General features: G+C 59.9%; 1 protein-coding gene across 2 annotated transcripts; it reads right to left on the bottom strand.

Annotated features, from left to right (window-relative positions):
- Positions 1–479: 479 nt before the first annotated feature.
- On the bottom strand, positions 480–4372 carry LOC100483325 (DNA dC->dU-editing enzyme APOBEC-3G). 2 transcript variants are annotated; one of them, XM_034644230.1, is made up of 5 exons: positions 4234–4372; positions 3228–3306; positions 1550–1841; positions 987–1108; positions 480–718 (listed from the first exon to the last, which is right to left on the bottom strand). In XM_034644230.1, exons 1-5 carry the CDS (start codon positions 4260–4262, stop codon positions 710–712), a joined length of 531 nt encoding a protein of 176 aa, XP_034500121.1. In that variant the 5' UTR covers positions 4263–4372; the 3' UTR covers positions 480–709. The 2 variants fall into 2 exon arrangements, with proteins under 2 accessions (XP_034500121.1, XP_002914629.1); XM_002914583.4 differs by having other exon boundaries at positions 3162–3306.
- Positions 4373–14617: the final 10245 nt, after the last annotated feature.

Raw genomic sequence — 14617 nt, forward strand, 5'->3', positions numbered from 1 at the left:
AGGGAGGCCCCTCCCTCAGGCTTCCTCTCAGGGCGGGGCAGGTAGCAGGGGTGAGGACTGGAGAACCTCCCACCCTCCCCCCTACCTCAAATGTGAGGGTTCCTCCCCAAAATTTAGACTCATTCTTTCTATTCTCTACAGCGAGGCTGTCATTGCTGATCAGCGTGGCTGACAATAGGACAGGTTGGCAGGGGGCAGGTTTCTGATTTCTAGACCCCCCCCCATAAGGCTTAGCTGATTCTTACTCACAACAGGGGATTTGCGTGACTGCTCCCCCGAAAGGCCCACCGCAACGGGAGAGGTATTTGCCGGTTTGCACAGGTTTACAAGCTTTGATGTGGCTCTCTGGACATTGTGACACATTTCCAGGGAAAACCTTTGGTAGGAGAGCCTTAATATTCCCTTTCATTGCTTTGCATTTGAAATCAATTAAAGTAATTATTCTCTGAAAATTGAAAACTTTTCTGACAGCGATGAGTGCATTCTTCATCATGTATATTCGGAACCTAAGACAGGTTTTCCAAGACAAGTAAATCTACTCAGATTTTGTTTTCAAGACAACTTCCTCTGGGCTCCTTGGCTTTTGCTGGCTTCTTTGGATCCCTCTGGAGACGGGGGTGGAGGGCAAGGTTGCATTTCCCAGGAGGAAGTGCTTGATTCTGCTGTTCACGAGGTCTCCTGTGGTCTTAGCCAGACTGGAGTCCATGCTTCAGGCCCCCTGCTCCCGGAGGGGAAGGTGGAGTGGCACCGGGCGGGCAGTGAGACAGGGGGGCAGAGGGAACAGAGAAGGGGTCTGGCAGCCACAGAGATGGGGAAGGGAGGGGACACAGGAGGAGAGGGAGCAAAGGTGTGTGGGGGGGGTGGAGCTGGCCCCAGGAGGGAGCAGGTAAGCCAGTGGAGGCTCTGAGAGGGGCAGGGAAAGGCCAGGGAGAGGAGAGGGGGGAGGAGGGCAGGGGAGGTGGCAGGGAGAGAAGGAGGACCCCCACCTGGAGAATGGCTTGCAGTTTCTCAGAGAATTTCTGACTCTCCTTGTGCAGAAATGGCCAGGGTTGGAAGCAGCTTCCCTCCTGGTCGTGGAGCACGAAGGTTTTCCAGCAGTGCTCAAACTCTGCAGCGGGCGGAGGAGGGACGTGAGCCTGGCGCTGGGGGGGCCCAGGGCCCACAGGGGGTCTGACTCCCAGGGACAGGCTGTGCCCCTCCTAACTGCACCTCTGCTCGCTCTCCTCCGGGGTGCTCCCCTGACCCCGGGGACTCTTTCCTCAGCCTAGAACCTCAGCCAGCCTGACTTGCCTTCTTCCTGGAAGCCCCAGGTCTGTGTGGGCTGTCCACCCACCATGCTCCCTCCCCTTCCAGAGACACCTGTCCTGCCCTGCCTCTCTCTTCCCACAGACCCTGCTGTCCTGTGCTGTCCAGGCTCCAGCCTCCCCTCCGCAGGTAGCCAACGGGGTCTACCACCAGGGACACGACTCCTGCCCACCACTCCCCCCAGCAGCCGCCCTGCCCAGCCCTCTCCCTGCCCTCTGCCCACCCCCGGGAGGGTCCTGCTGACCCCTGTAGGTCATGATGGCGATGCTGGCCCCAGCCCTCTTCAGGGTCCGCAGCCCCTCCTTGTAATCCTCATCCCACCGCTCTCGGGTATAGAGGCGGGAGGCGAAGAGCTTCAGGCTCACGTGGCTGTTCTCCTGCAGGAACCGAGCCATCTTCTGGGCACACTTAGCGCAGGGGCTCCAGGAGAGAAAGCAGGTGACCCCATAGTGAAGCTTCGGGTCCAGGTTCCAGGACTGGATCTGCTCCAGCAAGTAGCACTCCGCGTGGCGGGAGGGCTCAGGTCCCTGGGCAGGCTGAGCACAGAAGAGGCAGGAAGGGCTTCTGTCATTGGCGGTGAACGTGGGGGAGAGTGGGACCAGGGCAAGGCAGGGAGGTCCTGGCCTCAGGCACAAAATACAGGGGAGCCCTTCTCAGCGTGTAGCTGATTGGGATGTCAGTGCGGTATTCCCAGGATCTGGGGTCAGCACCACTGGCTGACAAGCACAGGAGGGCAAATTCCTAGGAGCCCGATGAGGGGTGCTGAGCACTTTGCTTTCTGCCTCTACTCACTAGGGCACCTGACCGGTCCTCATTTACATTGTTGCGATTTCATTTATCATGAGATTTGCAGGAATTTCGACTTTTAAGGATTGCTTTAAAATATGATTCAGCTTGACCCCTGAGTTTCGGGAGCCCTCTGAGCTTGTGCCCAAGGGAAGGGTCTTCGGGACCCGTACCTACTGGGGCCCTGCAGACAGCAGCGGAAGAGCCCCAGGAAGGGAGACAGGAGGCCAGGTGAGCTCCAAGGACCCTGGCCTGATGCTATGGAAGTGGGTGCTTCCTCCAGGCAGGGATCCCCCCGTCTCCATCCACCCCCACCAAACGTCCCTCCCTGCTGTGCACTAGGACTTGCACAAGCTTCTGCTCTGGACCTCAGCCCACGGGTGATAGAAAAGGGCTCATTGTGCTGAGAGGAATGGGGTAGGGGGACCCAGAGGAGAGGCGCCTGGGTTGTGGGATGAATGTCATTGTCGGGGCTCACAGGACTGTGGAGATGGGTCCAACCCATCCAGGGAAGGTTTGTCAAGCAGGGATGGGGAGCAAGTCAGGTTCCGTGGTGTGAGCTCAGAGATCTGGGCGGAGTAGGATGGGGATCGGGGACCGAGAGGACTCCCCAGGCGATGCTGGTGTGGGGAGAAGTGCCCTTGGCACGATCTCCAGGCAGTGGGCAGGGGTCCTGCCAGGGCCCACTGGTGACCAAGAGGAGCCTCGACAGCCAACGGAATCCAGGTTTTTTGGCCGGCAGCCGCCCTAGGCAGGACCCAGGAAGAAAAGCTGACCCCTTATCCAGAAGCCTTTTCCTCTGTCCTAACCCTTCCTCAGAGGCACAGCAGGAGGGGAGAGGCTGAGCCCGGGCCTTGGGGTGACAGGGACTGACTGTGCCAGGCCTGGGACACTGTGACTGCTCTCTGACGTGTGGCTCCAAGCCAGCAGCGACAGCAGAAACAGTCCCCACCTGACTCAGGCCAAGGTGTGGCAGCTGTGGGGACCGAAGGGGAAACATTGGTGAGACCTGCCCCGGTCCACCCAGAAGCTTCTATCCTGAACGTCCCAGGACTGGGAGGCCTTGTCACCTTATTGTGTAGGATGCCCTTGTCCTGGCCCAGAGGGACCCCGGAGCCCTGATCAGGACCCTCCACCTTGTAACAGAGGTAGGTTCTGGAGGGCCAATCATCGTTGCGGAAGTTCTCGGTGAAGGTGTCCTCATCCAGGAGGTGTCTGTGGACAAAGGGGTGGAGGAGAGGCTGAAGGACACGGCCTTCCCCTGGAGCAATGACAGTCCTCCTGCTGATGTGTGTTGGGAACAGAAGAGAGGTTTTACATAAAAGGTGAAGATACTTCAATCTTTAAAAATCTGAACTATTTCTTATGAGCTCATTGTCTTTGGCTGGTTTCTTGGGCTCCTCCGCCCCACGCCTTCCCCCCTGCATCCCACATACTGGCCGGAGCTGCAGAGGACAGGCTTCCACTGGCTTTGCTGGGCCACCCAGCCTCCCTCTGCAACCCCTTCTGGGACCCCCCGGGGAGGAGGCCAGGCCAGTGCTCTGTCAGGCGACCCCCAGGAGCTTCCCAGGGTGCTCAGATTCTCTGCTGGCCTCACCATCCCATCCCTGTCCCCGCTGACCTACACCCCTGCGTGGAGGGACACCTGTGGCTTTCCCCCCTTGACTTCAAGGTTAGCCCGTGCCGCAGGGTGCCCTGGGGCCAAGACATGCCCGCGCGGGACCGTTGCCGAAAGGAGAACACCAGAGCCTGTGCTTCTGAAATAATCATGGGGTTTTCTGTAATGATGAATATACCACAAGCCCTTAACAAAACCAAAAGCTAAAAGGGACCTTCCGGCCCACAGCTCAGAAGGGATCCTAGGCGGAAAGACCAGATTCCCGAGGGGATTGGAGGAAGCCAAGGGTGGGAACCCTCACGGATGGTTCCTCAGGAGTCATCCTGGGGGAGGCTGGTTGGACAGGCAGACTGGGCGTCAGCTGATGGGGCTCGGTGGGCCTGGGACAGGCCAGCAGGAGCGAGGCAAAGAAGAGCAGGAGCCCCCAGTGGTCCAGGAGGAGACCTTGAGGGAGTGGCGAGTCCCCATCAGGCAGCCCGGAGGAGGGGCTCAGGAGGAGGGCTGACACAGGGGGCTGGGGTTACCTGTCCCAGGCCTCTGCGCCAGCATCCATGTCTCGGTCCCTTCACCAGCTCTGGCTCTGTGTCCGCAGCTTCTCAGCCTCGTCCTGCCTTGCCGTCCTCTCGGGGTGCTTTCCAAGGACCCAGGAGCCTTATATGCCATCAGAGCTCCTGGAAGCGGCTGAGCTGGCATTACGGGGACACACCCCTTGCTAGACTCACGCTACTCATGCCACCCTCGTGGGTGTCGACACAGGAGGAACTTCTCTGCCAGCTGTCATGTCCCTAAGTCTTTGGGGTCAAGTTAAGTTTTGGTTTCCCTGCTCTGACGAAGGCCCTACCTGGAAGTCTGAAGGAGTGACCGAGGGCAGGTGAGGTTCGGGGAGGGTGCGGGCTCTCTGGGCAGCAGGGACCAGCAAGGCGGGAGGTGAGAGGACAGGCGTCCCCCCTGGAGGAAGGTCCCGGCCCAGGACACAGGGCCCTGTGCAGGCTCCTGGGCAGCCCCACCCTGAGTCCCAGTCAGCAGCCAGCACGGCGCGGGTGGGGGGTGGAGGGGGAGGCCCAGGCTCCCCGTGGCCAGCTGGGTGAGACACCTGGGCACCCACACACGACAGGGGCCATGGAGGGCGGGAGTGTCTGGTCTGAGAAGCCGCAGCGGGGCCTTCATCCCTGGACCTGCCAAGGGAGGAGGACAAACACGTACTGAGCTACCCTGAGAGCACACCGCCCAGCGGGTGATTGCAAACTGGATGTGGAGCCTTTGGCCCATCGCCTGCAGGGGAAAAGAAAGGCTCCCAGAGGGAATGGGACTTGGCCAGGACCCCACAGGCATGGATGGATGCAGGGATGGGGGGATGCAGGCGTCCCACTGGGTAGCCACCTGAGCCGTTTCTGTTCACCCCCAGGCCTCGATGAATGAGGGGGGATTCTCATTCCAGCCCTGAGCAGGTCCCTGAGCCCTAGTTGGCCATTTGAACCCTCGGGGTTGCCCCTCTGTCCCACTGACTCCCCCATTCTGGCTTCCCTTAGAACCCTCAGTCCTGGCCCAGTGTCCCCTCCCTGAGGGATGTGTCTGTCCTGGGCTAGCTGGGCCAACCGGGGTCTGAGTCACACCCTGGCTGCCTGCACCGAGAGCTGCCGGGCTGATCACCCTCCCAGGCTGTCTAGTCACATCCTGAGAGTGGAATCCATAGCACCGTGGCCCCTCCTTCTCGGGCTGCCATTCCCTGGTCCTGGACAGAGGGGAGGGTGTCCTCCCCGTACCTGCGCTGAGCCATCTCCCACGTCTTCCATCCCCTAGACCCGGTGCCCTCTAGCACTGATCCCGTCCCCTGGGGGCCCAGGTGGTCTCTGGGCCGTCCTGCCTGCTGCCCATACTTCCCAGGTCCCAGCCCGTGCATACAACAGACCACACATAGCCCGCAGTCTCCAGCCCCCCTGAGCAGGAGCCCCCATCCCTACCTGGATCGGGGCTGCAGAGGCCAGGCCTGCCCCTGAGGATTTGGTCTCCAGCTGTTGCCTTCCAGGAGGGAGGATCCCACCCTGATGCAGGCCTGGTTCTCCTCCAGGACCTCCAAAGTCCCTCTGGTCACTCACCCTGATTGAGGGAGCACTGCTGGTCCCCCTACACCGTAGGTTTCCGTGGAGGGACCCCTGTGCACCCAGTCCCGCGCTGGGGGCAGAGAGGGCTCCAGGAGTGTGGGGTCCTGCTGCACAAGCCCCTGGCCCCGGGAGGACTCCAGAGGGGGAGCCCCCCACATCGGCCCCTGCCTTCCCAGGGGGCTGCTGCAGCCAGAGCACCCACGTCTCTCTGGGCTCAGCCTGCATCACTGGCTCTGCTGAGCGAAGGTGCCCCTTCAACGGTCCTGTAGCATTTTGTGGGGAGATCAACGGGGGCTTCATGGCAGGGAGGGCACTTTGCTCCTGCCTCCTCGGGGGCAGTCTCCCTGCCAGCCTAGCTCCTCTGCCAGCAGCTCTGAGGTCTCCAGTTCTGGAATGTTCCCGGCACCCCCTCCTTCCTGGCTCCCCTGGCCCCAGCCTGGCCTGATCTCCCCTGCACTGGCTGCCGCCTGGCTGCCCGCTCGAACACAGGCCAGACTGGCCCAGGGTGTCTCCATGTCCGGAGGTCAGTTTTGCAGGCGGTAAGGGGATCCTTGTCCTGGGAAGACCAGAGGGCACATCATGGATAACAGGGCTTTGCCCTTCCCCCGAAGCTTATGTCTTGAGCCACCTGTCTGAGTCTGGGTGACAAGGGGCAGGAGCACCAGGAGACACCACCTGGGCCGTGGGTGGGCCTCCCCTCTCTGTTCTCGTGCCCCTTGTCCTTCCTGAAGGACCTCCACCCCGGCATCCTCCCCCACACCCTCCCCCCTCCCCCGGAGCCTGACTCCCTGGTGTAGCAGAGGCCCAGGGACTACTGTGTTCCCTGGCCCGGTGTCCCCCGAGGCCAGGGGAGGACACGCTTTGGTAAAGGCCACAGTAGAGCCTGGTGGTGAACTCTGGGTCCAGGAGGAGCGCTCCACACCCCAGACCTGGACATGACCTCAAAACACACAAGCAGCTTCCCTCAGTCTCCGGGGCCAGAAGCAAGAGGAGTCCAATCCTGTTCCATGGGGAACGACAGCCCTGTCCCCCACGTCTGCCTCTGGAACACTGATTGCACGTGTGAAAATATCCCTACGGGAGTCCCGCTAGAATTCTCCCTCAAAGCGTGTGACGGTCCCAGAAGGGAAAGGAGGGCCTGGGTCCCTCGTGAGAGCAAATGTGTGCCCCCTTACCCCAAACTCTGGGCGGGGGCAGCCCATGCCAGGACTTACCCCGTTCCCCTGTCAGGAAAACTGGGAACAGGGCGGGCTGCCCCGGTGGGGGGTGGTGGCGGGTCCAGACTGGGGTCAGAGACACAGACTGAAGCCAGAGGACCCCAGGGAGGGCACACACACGTGGGCTCAGCCTGAGTCTCTCTGGGGCTCAGGGAGTGGAAGGTCTCATTAGTGTCTGGACTCCGGGCCGGGTTGCTCTGGATGAAGCCCCAGCCCTGCTCCCTGTGGGTAGCCTCCCCTCCCTAGAGCCAGGGGCCAGGACAGGTGGCCCGTGCCCAGCCCAGGATGAAGCAGTCTTCCCAGGCCGTGTCATGGCCCCTTCCCAGCACCTCCTGGTGGTCCCTGGGTCATGGGCCAAGCTCTGGGACTGGGGTCCTGGGGAGACAGGGTCNAGACAGGGTTCTGGGGAGACGGGGTCCTGGGGAGATGGGGGTCAGGTCTTCCTGGAACCTACCCTCTGAAAACACTGGCTATGTGGACCTTCCTCCCCTTGTGAGACCTCTGTCTTCTACCTGGGTTGCCTGTCTGCCCTGAGTGACTGCATTGTGGATTTTTTGGTGACTTCCTTCTAGTAACAGAATTGGGGATGCTGTCTGAGTCCAGAAAACAAAACCAAAAAGGCGTGATTTGATGATGCGTTTCTTCCAGCAACTACCCCTTGGGGAGTGTCGACATTGTCTGCTTTCCTGCCCTGGGGAGAGTGCTCTGGGTGTGTCTGGGAACCCCGAGGAAGTTCCTTTTTTTAGTCACTCTGCGTGCGTGCGTGCGTGCGTGCGTGGGTGTGTGTGTGTCTCTCTCTTTTGATTCAGGGCAGCTGCCCGGGCACAGCTCTGTGCCAGGTCCCACATGTGTTTGTATATATGGGACGCCTGAGTTCCCGGGGCAGACTGGTGAAACCACGAACTGAAAGCAAGCATAAGCCTCTGGTCACAGAGCCAGGAAGCAGTGCCACCTGCCCTGGGCGCAGACCCAGAAATTAAGCCACAGCCTTGAGCCCTCTGTGGCCCCTGCCCTGAGGTCTGTCTCAGTTCTGAGCACTAGCTCCAGGACGGCATTCCCCTTCTCTGTGGCTCTTGTTGGCTGCTCCTCTCCCCCCTGCCTCCTCTCTGGGCACAGCCCTGGACGCCCCATCCTTTCCCCTGATCCTTCCCCAGGAACTGGCCCCATCCTGCATCTCAGGTGTGACCACAATGCTGAGGTCACTGCTCGCCCTTCCTCCCCAACGTGGGCTGCTAGGGTGTGAGCCAGAATGTCCGGAGGACTGGGGGGTGCACTGTGAGTTGAGTGATTTATTAAACAAGGATAGCCCCTCTATTTTTTTTATTAATAACATCATCATTTATTGAGGAATAATGATCTCAGACATAGTCTAAAGCACTTGACATTTGCTTTGTCATTTAACTGCCACAACAGCCCCCATGGTCCTTCATTGCCACTGTCCGTGTGTTTAGGGGGAGAAACCCAGGGCCCCTGAGTATGGAGAAGCCTGGGCTCAGACTGAAGTCCAGAGCTTTCTGACTGTAAATCGTCCCTACAGAGACTCCACGGGGGAGCTGCTCCGAAACCGAAACCGGGGATGCAGGACGAGCACATGGGGGCTGAGGGAGGGCGGGTCTACCCCCGGAGACTTGGGGGGAGGCGTCGGGATAGGGCTGCAAGTAAGGAGCCTCAGCAGAGAGGTGAGTGGTGTGGCCAGAGCAGGACCAGAGCCAGAAAGAAGGGTCTGGAGAGAGAGGAGGGTAAGGGGTTTGGTTGGGGTCACTCAGAAGAAGGGGCCAGCGAGCAGGAGAGCTCAGAGAGGGGGAGGACAAACGCGGTCTTTGAATGAAACGCCCTAGGAACTGTAAATGAGTGGGTCTGTCTCGGACCACACTCACACTGGGTGACCACACTTCCCAGGCACAGGCCAGGGTGTTAGGTTGGCCCTGCCCTCTTTGGCTCTAGGATGAGACCCGGTGCCTGGAGGTGGGCAGCCCTCTGGTCGCAGAGGAGAATCGCAGAAAACAGTCACGAAGAGCTGAGCTGGGGGCGTCGGGGGCCCGAATTCTGACAGCATCCCTGACTTTATAAAATGGAATTTTCTATGCGACAGAGAACACCCAGGAGCCTGGGTGAGAACTCTCGCTCAGCGCAGAGTGAAGGCCCAGACACTTCGTCTGTTACATTTTGGTGATTCCCCTCTTCTTCTGAGAGCCCAGGATGGAGGCCAGACCCCTACTTGCCAACATGAACCCTCCTGTCCCCTGCCCCCTCCCGAAGTCTACACNGACAGGGTCCTGGGGAGACGGGGTCCTGGGGAGATGGGGGTCAGGTCTTCCTGGAACCTACCCTCTGAAAACACTGGCTATGTGGACCTTCCTCCCCTTGTGAGACCTCTGTCTTCTACCTGGGTTGCCTGTCTGCCCTGAGTGACTGCATTGTGGATTTTTTGGTGACTTCCTTCTAGTAACAGAATTGGGGATGCTGTCTGAGTCCAGAAAACAAAACCAAAAAGGCGTGATTTGATGATGCGTTTCTTCCAGCAACTACCCCTTGGGGAGTGTCGACATTGTCTGCTTTCCTGCCCTGGGGAGAGTGCTCTGGGTGTGTCTGGGAACCCCGAGGAAGTTCCTTTTTTTAGTCACTCTGCGTGCGTGCGTGCGTGCGTGCGTGGGTGTGTGTGTGTCTCTCTCTTTTGATTCAGGGCAGCTGCCCGGGCACAGCTCTGTGCCAGGTCCCACATGTGTTTGTATATATGGGACGCCTGAGTTCCCGGGGCAGACTGGTGAAACCACGAACTGAAAGCAAGCATAAGCCTCTGGTCACAGAGCCAGGAAGCAGTGCCACCTGCCCTGGGCGCAGACCCAGAAATTAAGCCACAGCCTTGAGCCCTCTGTGGCCCCTGCCCTGAGGTCTGTCTCAGTTCTGAGCACTAGCTCCAGGACGGCATTCCCCTTCTCTGTGGCTCTTGTTGGCTGCTCCTCTCCCCCCTGCCTCCTCTCTGGGCACAGCCCTGGACGCCCCATCCTTTCCCCTGATCCTTCCCCAGGAACTGGCCCCATCCTGCATCTCAGGTGTGACCACAATGCTGAGGTCACTGCTCGCCCTTCCTCCCCAACGTGGGCTGCTAGGGTGTGAGCCAGAATGTCCGGAGGACTGGGGGGTGCACTGTGAGTTGAGTGATTTATTAAACAAGGATAGCCCCTCTATTTTTTTTATTAATAACATCATCATTTATTGAGGAATAATGATCTCAGACATAGTCTAAAGCACTTGACATTTGCTTTGTCATTTAACTGCCACAACAGCCCCCATGGTCCTTCATTGCCACTGTCCGTGTGTTTAGGGGGAGAAACCCAGGGCCCCTGAGTATGGAGAAGCCTGGGCTCAGACTGAAGTCCAGAGCTTTCTGACTGTAAATCGTCCCTACAGAGACTCCACGGGGGAGCTGCTCCGAAACCGAAACCGGGGATGCAGGACGAGCACATGGGGGCTGAGGGAGGGCGGGTCTACCCCCGGAGACTTGGGGGGAGGCGTCGGGATAGGGCTGCAAGTAAGGAGCCTCAGCAGAGAGGTGAGTGGTGTGGCCAGAGCAGGACCAGAGCCAGAAAGAAGGGTCTGGAGAGAGAGGAGGGTAAGGGGTTTGGTTGGGGTCACTCAGAAGAAGGGGCCAGCGAGCAGGAGAGCTCAGAGAGGGGGAGGACAAACGCGGTCTTTGAATGAAACGCCCTAGGAACTGTAAATGAGTGGGTCTGTCTCGGACCACACTCACACTGGGTGACCACACTTCCCAGGCACAGGCCAGGGTGTTAGGTTGGCCCTGCCCTCTTTGGCTCTAGGATGAGACCCGGTGCCTGGAGGTGGGCAGCCCTCTGGTCGCAGAGGAGAATCGCAGAAAACAGTCACGAAGAGCTGAGCTGGGGGCGTCGGGGGCCCGAATTCTGACAGCATCCCTGACTTTATAAAATGGAATTTTCTATGCGACAGAGAACACCCAGGAGCCTGGGTGAGAACTCTCGCTCAGCGCAGAGTGAAGGCCCAGACACTTCGTCTGTTACATTTTGGTGATTCCCCTCTTCTTCTGAGAGCCCAGGATGGAGGCCAGACCCCTACTTGCCAACATGAACCCTCCTGTCCCCTGCCCCCTCCCGAAGTCTACACACACACACACACACACACCCGGGGCACAACTGTAGGCACAGGAACCGGGGGGGGGGGGATAGATCCAGGAGCTCACAGACTCAGGGCCTAGGTCTCCACCCCCAGGAGGAGGGGCTGTCAGAGAACGGAGCAACGGCCTCGCTGGCCCAGACAGGTGATAGCCACAGCTTTCGGAATAACCGCAGGTTGTCAGAGTCTGAAACAGAAACAGGCCCCAGACGCTTTCCTCAGAGAACTCAGAAGTGGGCATGGGAGGGCCCCACGAGGCTCCATTTGTCTTGGGAGTGGGAGAGACTGGGTATGCTGGACGCAGCCACAGCCTTTTCCTGCGTGAGTATCTGCGTCTCTCTGAAGCAGGTGCAGGTCGGTAAAGTGAGTAACATCAGTAACAGGAGTCAGTCGTTCCACGTTCTGCTGTGCTGCGGGTCCCCAGCGCAGAGCAGAGTCAGGACTCCAGCCCAGCCCAGAGGGGGCCCAGAGCAAGCACTGGAAGCCAGGGACACAAATGGGAGGGTTCTGAGCAGGGAGAATGCGCTGGGGGGAGAAGGGACAGGGACAGCAGCACATGGCTCATACCAGCCTACGTTTTCCTTGCAGGCTGAGGCACAGCTGGACATCGGGTCTCTGTCTCTGGCCTGTGAGCCTTGCGAGTGCATCATGTTAGATGACTTCCTCCTCTGGATATCCCTGGGACCTCAGGACGCACAATTATGACAAACCCTGGTGTCCCATACCCCTGTGCCTGAGCACCCGGGCCCAGGCACCCCAGGATGCAGCACAGCTCGTCCTACAAGCACCGACAAGGCAAAAAGGAAACACCCGGGGATTACTGGGCACACCCAAGTGCCTCTCCAGCTCGGACCGAAGTCAGGATGTTAAAACTTCGCAAAGGGTAGTTTTTGGAAAAAACGCATCATCAAATCACGCCCTTTTGTTTTGTTTTTGTTTTCTGGACTCAGACGGCAAGTCACCAAAAAATCCACAATGCAGTCACTCAGGGCAGACAGGCAACCCAGGTAGAAGACAGAGGTCTCACAAGGGGAGGAAGGTCCACATAGCCAGTGTTTTCAGAGGGTAGGTTCCAGGAAGACCTGACCCCCATCTCCCCAGGACCCCGTCTCCCCAGAACCCTGTCTCCCCAGGACCCCGGTCCCAGAGCTTGGCCCATGACCCAGGGACCACCAGGAGGTGCTGGGAAGGCGCCATGACACGGCCTGGGAAGACTGCTCCATCCTGGGCTGGGCACGGGCCACCTGTCCTGGCCCCTGGCTCTAGGGAGGGGAGGCCACCCACAGGGGGCAGGGCTGGGGCCTCATCCAGAGCAGCCTGGCCCAGAATCCGGACACTAACAGGACCTTCCACGCCCTGAGCCCCAGAGAGACTCAGGCTGAGCCCGCGTGTATGCGCCCTCCCTGGGGTCCTCTGGCTTCAGTCTGTGTCTCTGACCCCAGTCTGGATCCCCCCCACCCCAAATTCCCTCTGTTGCAAGTAAGAATCAGCTAAGTCTTATGGTGGGGGTGTCTAGAAATCAGAAACCTGCCCCTGCCAACCTATCCTATTGTCAGCCACGCTGATCAGCAATGACAGCCTCGCTGTTGAGAATAGAAAGAATGAGTCTAAATATTGGGGAGGAACCCTCACATTTGAGGTAGGGGGGAGGGCGGGAGGTTCTCCAGTCCTCACCCCTGCTACCTGCCCCGCCCTGAGAGGAAGCCTGAGGGAGGGGCCTCCCTGCTCAGAAGCTGAGCTCTGCTGTTTCCTGACACAGGGCATCTGGGACAGAGCCCCCGGGTCAGGGCCCACACAGGACAGGGCACTGGGCAGAGCCCCCCGCAGGCCTGGCATCGCCCTCCCGCTGCTCTCTGTGGAGTCCACACCCCTGAGTGGAGCCCTGGCAGCCGGTGGGTCCGCACAAGGCCTTCCCGAGGCCCGGCACAAGTCCCCGGTGCCTCCTCACAGACTTCTGCTCCCCAGTCAGGGCCTAAAGGGTGTCCCAGCCTCACACAGTGACTGTAAGGGGCTGGAGAGAGGCCTCATTCAGGTTGGGACAAGGGAGGGACTGAGAGGAAGGGATAGAGGACCATCGTCAGGTGGGGAGGAAGGGGCTGTCAGGGAGGGCTGGCACCCCAAAGTGGACGAGCTGGAGGAGAGAAGCGAGCCAGAGAGAGGATAGAAAGGAGAGGAGAGGGGCACAGCGGGGCCCAGGTCTGCTGTGGAGGACGGCACAGAAGGAGCCTGAGGACAGGACTCTGGGAGAGAGGGGCTGCCAGCCAGGGAGAGCTGCCCCCGGGGGTGGACTTTGGGGCTGTAGCCCAGGAGACAGGAGGGGAGGGGCTCAGCGCTGCTATCAGCACCTGTCCGTCGCCCCCCCCCCGCCCCTGCTCCCCACTCCCCTCCAGGCACCTGTCTTCTCCTGCTGGGCTCCTGGGCCCCAGGGGCAGCCTGCCCCCAGACAGCACCTCCTCCAGCCTGTGTGGCTCACTCCCGGGAGGAGAGAGAGGGGCACTGACCCCAGCCTTTGGAGCCTGTGCGTCCTTCCATGGGCAGGAGCCGTGTCCCTCCCTGGCGGGTAGCAGAAGGGAGACCCCAGAAACAGGGTTCCCACTGGGGATTCCTCCGGAGACCCTTTTGTGCTGCAGAGGGAACCAGATTGTCCTCCAGGCTCGTCACCTGGAACCTAGGGACTGACCAGGGGCTGTGTGACCAGTCAGTGTCCAGGGCTGAGGACAAGGTGTGACATGGTTGTTCCTCCACGCACGATGCTGCCGTGGAACAGAGGGGATGTCTCCGCTCCCGTGGGTCCCTCAGTCCGCAAATACTCCCTCCGTCCTGCCCGTTCGGGCTCCCGGCTTGAGCAGCGTGGCGCTGGGAGGCCGAGCTGGTCGGGCCGCCTCGGGGGCCTCGCCAGAGTGATAAGTGTAAGAATCGCGGGTTATGCAACTTTACAAGCGACATCCTAACCTCAGATACCACGTTCAGAAGGAAAAAGAAAGGGGCTCCCCTCTAGGGGAAGAAGAAGTTATACAGGCTCCCACAGGAAACAATTACTTTTCAGAAAGGAAGCCGACTTGGCCTTTGTTTTCACAGACAGAACTGCGGCAGCAATCTCAACCACTCCCGTGTCCAACTAGAAGCCCACCGTTAACATGCTTTCGTAGACGTTTGCTCAAGTAAAGCTGTAAATGGGGCGCCATGTGAACACCCCATGCCCACGGCCGACTTCAGAAACAGACACAGGACAGCCGACCTGGGCGCCCGGGCCCCCTGTGTCCTGCCCGCTGTAAGGTTCGGGAAAACCAGTCACCCCTGCCTTCCAGCTCGGACTCAGGAGGGGCGAGGGAGTCAAGGGAGAGGACAGGCACAGCCCTGGGAGAGGGGCAGCCTCTGGCCTGCGGGCGGTCCCTTGTCCCGCACTTGCACCCAGACTGTGCCCACGCCTGTGGGCCTGC

Source organism: Ailuropoda melanoleuca, chromosome 15 (genome assembly GCF_002007445.2).
Source record: "Ailuropoda melanoleuca isolate Jingjing chromosome 15, ASM200744v2, whole genome shotgun sequence".
Taxonomy (NCBI): Eukaryota; Metazoa; Chordata; class Mammalia; order Carnivora; family Ursidae; genus Ailuropoda; species Ailuropoda melanoleuca.